General features: G+C 36.5%; 1 protein-coding gene across 1 annotated transcript in view; it reads right to left on the bottom strand.

Moving 5' to 3' along the window:
* Window positions 1-9646, bottom strand: part of LOC111863651 (cadherin-87A) — a gene marked incomplete at its 5' end in the record, with an annotated part of 49115 nt that overhangs the window by 5937 nt on the left and 33532 nt on the right. The window contains 7 exon segments of the mRNA XM_023850150.2: window positions 938-1039; window positions 1483-1607; window positions 2510-2645; window positions 5389-5564; window positions 6519-6808; window positions 6977-7085; window positions 8544-8746. Of these exon segments, the coding sequence (XP_023705918.2) occupies window positions 938-1039; window positions 1483-1607; window positions 2510-2645; window positions 5389-5564; window positions 6519-6808; window positions 6977-7085; window positions 8544-8746 (1141 nt within the window).

The raw sequence follows: 9646 nt of genomic DNA, 5'->3' as shown, positions 1-9646 counted from the left end.
AGACAATCCCAGGGCAGCTGCATGTTTAAGTGCTGAACGCTTTGGAGATTGCTGGATGGACGCTCTCACACGCGCCACATTTTCCGGCGTTGTTACGGTCCGAGGTCGGCCAGGCGATTTCTTTTTCAGTGCAGAACCTGTTGCTCTAAAGTTTGATACCCAAACGTGAATAGTTTTTCTATCCGGAACAGGATCATGTCGGCCAAGTTCGAACTGAATGCGAAATGCTCGCTGAGTAGTAATCACCGATTCACCATTACGAATATACTCTTCCACAACAAACGCACGATGCTCACCGTGCCACGCCATTGTGACTACTGCAAATGGCACTTATACCGCTATCCATCGATACCCTCTCCGCCGCTGTATCCCCACCACAACTCACACAGCGCCCTCTCCAAATACGGGAGGTCGATTTGCCGGAACATGTAGTTTATTATGCCACCTAGTACTTAATTTGTGTATGCCATTATTCACCTGATACATATCAGGATTTTTGAGTACAAACAAGACTATGGAATATATATATAAACAGGGGACAGTAAGTATGCCCGTTGTCTTAAAGCCTTCCCTACATGAACTCCTTGGCCCTAATCTTAACAAGACTCTTAATGCTCTTTTTTTGTACAGTAAATATACTTTTCATTAATGGAGGGTTTACTGTATTTAAATAGCCTACAGAATAAGCCTATCTGGAAAAAACCAGTGACAAATTTAACCTGAAATGCCTGGGTCTTTGACTGTGTTCATTATAAGTACACCAACACATGGAAAGAGGTTCATTCTTTTGGTCTGACAGTGTTAAAATTTTGTGTTTTTTTTTAACATTAAATCCCTTGAACAGCTGAGAGAATACTGAATGCTCACAAAAGAGTCAGCACAAAGTGAAGTTCATTTAAAGATAAGGAAATTAAGTATATGGTTAAATATATCTTACTGTTCAATCCATAAAGGATTCTCTGTTGTATTTAGATCATCAATTATCTCCTTCTTTATTAATGCTTCCTTCTTTTTGAGGTCTGATGGTGCTGTAATCACCCTGAAATTAATGAAATATATGTAATGCTTCAATTTACAAATATATTGCAGGGATATTAATTACAGAACCCTATTCAAAAGCCAAAATCTATTCATAATCGGTTCTGCTTACTTGTAGTTCATAATTTTACTTCCTTGTAGATGTATCACTTGTGTCCAATAACAGCAAAACATGTCAATATGTACCAAAGTATGTAAGCAACTTACTGACATAATATTTGACTTTCTTTACGGACAGTAACTGCTTAAAAATTGAAGATAACTTGTACACAAGTGCTTGAAGTTCATCTTCTGTACAGATATCAGTAAGTGATCTGTTTGGAACTGTATCCAGTGAGAAGATTACTATCTTCTTGGGGTGTTATGCCATGTGATCTGGTAAAATTTTACTGACATTTTGGAGGAATATGTGGAATGTCAATTGAATAAACATGGTTCTCTTACCAATGTCTCAGACAGCAGCAGACTACAATGAATGTGACACAGCCCACAAAGAGCACTATAAGTAGAGCAATTAATGCAGCAAGAGCAGGGTCAAATGGTTCTTCATGTACACCAACAAATGCAGGCTAGAAGGAAAATACAATGAATATATTTAATTTTTGTATATAAATGAGGTTTCTTTGAGAGTATGATGATTAGAAAAATCACAAAAATTCATGAAATTAGTTTACATCATAATTTAAATGCCCGTGTCTATATAGAGGGGATAACAAGAATTATAAACTAAGAATTAAACAATTTATTGTCATTTCATACACATTGTCCATGAGCAGAGATTTATTCCACCTCAGTGTGTATATTCATCATGTCTGTAAATTGCTTATGCTGTATATATATGCATATCTGTCATGTGCCTTATATTGTGTCAATGGTGTAGTGTATTCTATGTGTGCTCTTTGTGGGTGTTGTGTTGTGTGGTGTGGTGTGTTTTCTGTTTGTGTGCCATGGATGTGTTCTGCCTGAAACGTTTGTGACATCTATGTTTTCCGTGCATGCTGTATGTGCTCTGTGTGATCGGTACATGTTGCATGTGCTATCTATGTTGTGTGCATTTGGTATGCATCGTTTGTGTTCACTGTGTGTGTGTGTGTGTCTTGGTGTTCTGCTTGTGCCATGCATTGCTTGTATTCTGTGTCAACAGTCTGTGTTCTATATATGCCATATGTCTATTGTGCAAGCCATTCATGTTCTGCCTTGTAAGTTTTGTGTACTGTGTATTGTGTGTCTGGTCCATGCATGTGTGTGTATGTCATGTGTCAGGTGTGTCTATGTTTACAGCATGTGTTGGGTTTCAAGGAGGATGTATTAGTGCCTTGTGAATGCCTTCTGCATCATTTGTAGGTATGTACAAGCACAATATGTGTATATCTGTATGCTCCATATATCAGAATGCCCATGCAATTCTGTGTATATGTACACAGAGGTTATTTTTTCTCCTTTGCTGTTTATATCTGATGTTTATGCTTACCACAACATTTTCAATTGCAAATCCTGCATAGTAGTCCTTAAGGAAGTCATATTTTTCATCTATAACCTTCAGTACATCAGGTATTGAGGCAATAGTCTGGCTGGGTCCATCCACAACATGTAGGTACATGTCACACCTTGAAAATGAATATTACAGACACATATAATTTGTACAGTAGCAAATTCAGATGTGTTCTCTTTAAAATATTTTCATTGGACAGTATTCAATGTATGGATAGAAATGATATATGAAGTCTTTCAGACTACCTCTGTTTTCAGTTTCAGACAGTGGAGTAAGATCTCCTGGATTGTAACACAGTGCAGTATGACAGGTCCATACCAACATTTTGGAAGAACATATTGCCTCCATCTTCAGGTTCAAAGAACAAGCTAAGCATGAAACATGTAATAAGCAGGTGGCAAAGAAAGCAAGAGAGAGATGGAGAGAGGGAAGTAGGTGGGTGGGTGGCTAAGGGGCTTGGTAGGTAGGTGTGTGGACGAACAGACAGATGGACAGGCAGGCAGACAGACAGACGGACGGACAGACAGACAGACAGACAGACAGACAGACAGCTCAAATAGATTACACAGATTTTATATATATATATAGATAAATGGATGGATAGATAAGACTGATTAGGCAGACCGAATAAATATATTAGATGATGATGAATGAGTGGATTAAGATGGATAAATGCAAAAAAGGATGAATGAATGGGTGGATTGATTGATGAATCCCTACTATGATGTTTCTTTATCACTAGGCATATTCAAGCCTCAACAACAGAAGTGAAATTATCCAAGGTATCACATAGTCAAGGTAACTGAAGAAATTTTATGGGGACTGTACTGAAAGGTATGGGCAGTTTGTTTCACTGACATAGCAATATATGTTTTCTGCAATCTGGAACAGAGGTCAATCCACTCTGGCAAAATGACTGTAAATTGTATACCATTTTGCCAGTGTGCTGTGATTGTATCCCTCAAAACAGAGAATAATTTTGTTACAAGCATCTGAGATTCACTTTGACTTGTCTTTGGAGATTATTGCATAGATTCCAGTAATGTGCAATGTTGTGTGATACACTTCATAGATGTAAAGAGGGACACAGCTGATCTGCCTCACAGTGTTTGACCAAGGACTGCCAACACAGAATGCAATGAGCAGAAAGTTGATGAATATCTCACTGAAGACTGATGGGTGACAGTTAAGGAAATTGTAATGCAGCATGTCATTAGACGCAGTGTGTACAGGAGATGATAAAGGCTGTCATTGCTCCGTTCCTTAACTGCTGACAAATGAATACAAAAGGACATACATGGATGTGTCTTAGCAGTTATTTCAACAACATGCTGCTGAGAAGGATTCATTCCCACTGGACATTATTACTGGTGATAGAAGCTGAATACTAGACAAAAATATAACTTCCACCTACCCTCATCAACTTTATCAGTATATCAAAAAGGAGTCTACTTTACTGGCATAAAAGTGTTCAACAATCTGCCACAAAGTATTAAAAACTTGGGCAATGATACTAAAAAGTTTAAATCAGAGTTAAAGAATTATCTACATGCTCATTCCTTCTACTCTTTAGATGAATACTTCAATGTAAATAGAGAATGATGTAAAATTAAGTTATATTAATTTTTAAGCTAAAATTGCCTGTATTTATGTATGTAACCTTTTGACTTGTTCTGTATCTAAAGGTACTAACCTGCTTAGGATTTATAGAATGTAAATAAATTCAATTCAATTCAATTCTCCCATTTTTACATGTTCCCTCCTCCCACAGGCCTAGCATGGAATGGCATCTCCAAAGAAGAAAAGGCCAGAAAAATATTTAAGCTGGACAAATCATGGGAACAGATTTCTGGGAGGCCCAGAAAGAAAACTGTCAGTGTATTTCACTACGTTGAGATACTCCAGAAACTGTGGAAGGCACTCTGTGACAAAAACCTGATGCAAAGACATAACATTCTTCAAGACAATAATGAACTCCCTCACAGCAAAAATTGAAAAAATTTGGCTGGGAAGTGCTTCCACATTCTCCCTACAGTCTGAAATTTCCCCCTTCAGAGTAACACTTGTTTAGGCCCTTAACAGATGAGGGGCCAGCACTATGAAAACAATGAAGCAGTCTAGGAAATCATGTGTATGTGGTTGCAAACTATTTAAATTACTTGTATCACAGTAGCATATTCAAACTCATGCAGTGCTGACAGAAATGCCTGGATCATTCTGGGAATTCCATGGAATAGTGACTGGACACCTTCAGTAACTCAAGATAAAATCTGATTTGTATACGTGTATTTGCTTTAATTGTACAGGCTATAAATAAAACAACTACTTTTGAGTGGTTGGGGCATGTGTTCAGAAAGGATTAAACAAAGGTGGCTAAGAATACTGTTGAAAGTTTGCCATAAAGTAGAAGAAACGTAGAAGAACCCAAATTCAGATGGCTGGGAGATATAGACAATGATATTTGAGAACTGAAATTGAAGAGATGGAAGCAAAACCAAGGCACAGAGAAAATGACACTTGTTATAAAGGGTGCCAGATTTCTTAGCAGATTCTAGAGCTAAGCAATAATTAGGGTAATGCGATTATTGCAACACTCTTCTTCCAAAACATCTCTTTTAATGAAACAATAGACAATGTTGAAAGAAAATACTTTCATGCTAGACCTCTGCAGCAATCCTTCAGAGCCATTTGAAGTTGTATTCTATTACATCTTTAATTAAATTAGCATAGCAATCACCTCATGTTATGGTATATGAAAATACAGATCCACTTAAGGGCACTGTGTGCTGTTCGCATTCAACCAAAGAAAGTCAAAGAGCTGTTTAATAGAAATATATCATATCAAGAGCAGTAGTTACCAGTCATGATGTATGTGACCAGATGAATCCACATGATACCTGATGTCATCCACTACTACAAGACTTCCTGTTACATTAGACAATTCTGCAATAATCTCATCTCTTTCTTGGTGTACTTCTTCAGGCGGTCGTGAAAGTATCACACGGATTAGTTGGTCTGGTTCAAAGATCCATACCTATCACACAAATCACTCTTAGTGTGTAATTACTGAGGAATCAGGAAACTTAATACTGTTGTTATATTAATTTAAATAGCTGTACAATACAGCACTGTGATAACAATTCATAGTAGAATGGAAAGGGATGGAGCACTTAACAGGAAAAAGAAACAAGCATGAAGCATGCAGCAAACAAAGCTTCCTTCATACAGGCACAAATAACCTTGTTGTTTAGTATCAGATATATGAGCAAACGCAGAAAGAATATGTAAAAGGTAGGTCAAACTGGCCCTTATGCTGTGAATGTCAAGTATCAAATGTAATACAGATCCTGTACAAAAAGAAAAAAAAAATATAGTAAAATCCTGATCTAGTACTCTCACATTTAGTAAAATCCCATATTTAGTGAACATAATTTCTGGTCTCAGCTAAGAGTAATATACAATATATATATAATGAATTTTGATTTCATTGATCCATACTCTGTGTAAGAAATTTTTGGTCATCTAAAACTTGTACATAATTTAGTAGAACTGTGGTCAAAACAACTGTTATTTGTGTTTTCTGTCTGCTGTATTATTGCATGACCCTAATCTTTCACAAGTGACATCACATAATGGACACATATCAAAGCACACCATTTGTGATATTATAGTTGCTTTCATTCTCTCAGTGACTATTGGTTCTGAAATTATTTTACCAATTAATGTTATGTTATTGTTTCTGCAGTTTTATTTATTTGTGCAGAAAAACTTTATTTAACTACGTACATAATGAAATTATTTCACCTTGATTATATGGATTAAGTCTTTTCAAGAGGTGAACAGTTTCTTGGTGTTACTTATCATAGCCCAAATTTAGTGAAAACCTTGATTTAGTGTAATAAAACAAACTTGCACAGAGATTCATTAAATGGGGATTTTCCAGTAACAGCTGTTCAGGGTAAGTACAATAGTAATGGTATTCTCTTACATGGACTTTGGTTGTGGCTTCTCGTTCTGGTAAAGCCTTTTCTTTGGCAACAACATCCAGTACAAATCTATCTTGATTGTATTCAGCCATATAATTAGAAGTCACAAGTTTACCATCCTCTGTCACATTGAATGGAGATGGGATAATGGATCCTCTTGACAGGTTTGACCCAAATTTGAACAAATTGGATGCTTTAATGTAATAATACAGAGTCCCATTATCTCCTGCATCAGGATCAAATGCTGATAACTTTGACACAAATTCATTGATATTTGCCATTGCATTTACACCTAGAAATAAAAGAAAATTAAAACAAGTTCTCATAAACAGAGCAAATCTGAATATCATAATCAGTGTGGATGCTGATAATTACTTATTTCTGGTTTTAATTATTATTTCATCTTAGATTTTGTTTTGTTTGACCTTCATCTTATATGTAAAAGCATTTTGTTACTTACCAGAATAATAATTTGCACGTTCAAATTTTGGTGGATTATCATTCTCATCAAGTATAATTATTTGTACATGAGCAATGCTCAAGTCTCTTTCGGAATTATCTCTCTTCCCCTGTAATCACACAACATACATATACAGTGAGTTTTCAAGATGAAGAGAGCTCTATGAGTTGGCCTGACTTCACACGAAGAGCATGTGACCCTTCTGCCTGAGAGGACACTTGTTTGGGGCATCTACTGTAGATTTTTTAAAAACCTATATTTAAACAAGGACAAACAGACACATTCATTAATACATACCTTATTTTATGTTTTTATGTTTACCTTTAAACACCACCATAATTGGAAGTGAACGAAAGAAGACCATTGAAATTATGAAGATATTGATGGGTGTGTCAATTAAGATGGGAAGTAGGAAGATAACAGAGAGACTGGAATAGATTTGGAAACATGGAAATGTAGGAGGTTAGACCCGTTGGAGTTTTGATGCAATAGTTAACCAGTATAGCAAGAATACAATGAAAAAATAAGAACAAAATATTTCAACAGTACAATTGTAACTCTGTCTCCATTGCAAATAAAAATTATAACAATCCACTGGGGCAGTCCTTTCTGAGAAATTACAATCCATTCAGATGGGCAGGAAACTCTCTGCACTTTTTATGGAACTCAAAGTTTCATTACTCTGTCCTCAAGAGCCCGATCGTAGATCCTGTTCTGAAACTGATGAATCTAGTGCATACCACCAAACACATTTTTTAAGGTCCACTCTAATATTATGATCCCATCTGTGCCTACATCACTGGACCAGTGATTGAGGTTAGCTCTTTCTAAGGGAACCAACAAAGTAAGTGTCTTCCCCTCACCTGAGGAAGAAAGAGATCCAGTTTTCGAAATGTTGTTTTCTAGTTTTTAGAATATTAGACAATGGAAAAAGCCCAAAAATCTAGTAATTCTGAGTATAAATATTTTTTATACTTGTCATCAGGGGTATAATCCTAAAAATGGATGTGCCAAGGCAATCTGGCACAAAGTTCAAAGTTGAAAGATAAGACTATAAATCCTGATGTGAAGCCATTCATATTCTTTCTTAGTGTCAGTTTTGCATTTAAAAGCAGAATTGTATAATAAGTGCCTAATGAAATACACACACTTAAAGAGATTGAGGTTTCTGCCACAGAGGTCAAATTAAACAAATTTTAAGTACCATTTAATCTCGTAAGTGGATATAAGCATTTTGGAGGAACCCACTGCCTCCTTCAGGGTTGACCCCAAAGATAAGGGTAATATGTTCCTCTAAAATAGTGATGTCTACACATGACTGCATAGCATAACAACCCAGAAGACAAATTCCTCAGAAATTATTGCTGGAAAACCCCCAAAATTTATATCAACTTTAATAACTTTATTTTTCACATATGTCTCTTTTAAAAAATAGCACCAGGGTGACATTCCAGCATTCAAAATAACACTTGGGCATGCCCTGGCTTGTCTACAGCCCTGCTTGTTGTCAGTCCATTGGCATGCAGTGAGATTCTGAGTGTATTTATGGAGTAATTGGTGTATTTACCTCAGAGGCATAATACTGTGGATCATTGCTGGCCTTAATGAAAAGATTATATTCATTTTTCTCCTCATGATCAAATGAGGCATTAGTGTAGATGCTGCCAGTTGTCCTGTCTAAGTTGAATCTTCCATTTTCATTACCAGATATGATGTAATAGAAGATCTTTGCATGTTTACCTGCATCCCGATCTATGGCTGTTACTTTCCCTGGAGAGAATAATAAATGAGTTAGTTCAAATTGCAGCACTCTGTGACTTTTAGACGATCTGCCTGATGCAATGGAATATGATGATCAGACATTCCAACTGGAAGAGAATAACAACTATTGTCTCAGAAAATTAACAAAGATTACAGTAAAAACAGTATTACTAATAATTAATTCAGACAAGATGTCCTAAAACATGATGATACTTTTAAAGTAATAAAAGTTACGAATTAAAACTGAATGTGGTGTGAAGCCCACTTGACTTTATCAAACACATATATAAATATAGGAGATTAAAATGGTATTTAGGAACATTAAAATTACATTTCACTTAAAATTTAACTTTCATTATTCTTTTTGATTAAAACACCTAGTCCGTACTGCATATGAGAAAATAAAATTGGATGAAGGATTGTATTTAGTCATCTTCTGGCCTAGAAACTTATTTGTTTAACAGGGTTTAACACATTGCGGACCGGATGGGCCATATGGTCCTCTACGTTTCCAAGTGTTGCGGATCGGGCGGGCCATATGGCCCTCTAAGGTTACGTTATGTTGCAAAACGCTATATATCGCTGTGTGGCTTCATTGAATCGTAACTACTGCATAGATGACCTCGGGAATGATTGCTGCCTTATCTAGTAAATCGACCAGAGTCATTTCCTGTCACAACCTAAACAAAATTGGCTTTGTTCTAATCCAAGCTTGCACGTATAAACCACGCAGCTACCAGTTCAACATGGCTCAGAGACGAAAGCAGTTGCGATCTCTCGGAGGACAGAAAATATTAGATATGTTCTCCGATGAGCTATCAGATTTGCCAACTGCTTCGTCTTCTGATAGCGAGGCCATTATCAGTGACAGTGACAGTGACGGGGGCCACAGGGCTGCCCAAAATATGT

This window comes from Cryptotermes secundus, unplaced genomic scaffold (assembly GCF_002891405.2).
Source record: "Cryptotermes secundus unplaced genomic scaffold, Csec_1.0 scaffold234, whole genome shotgun sequence".
NCBI lineage: Eukaryota > Metazoa > Arthropoda > Insecta > Blattodea > Kalotermitidae > Cryptotermes > Cryptotermes secundus.
Note: the sequence above shows the minus strand (reverse complement) of the source record. Positions and strands in the feature narration are given on the sequence as shown.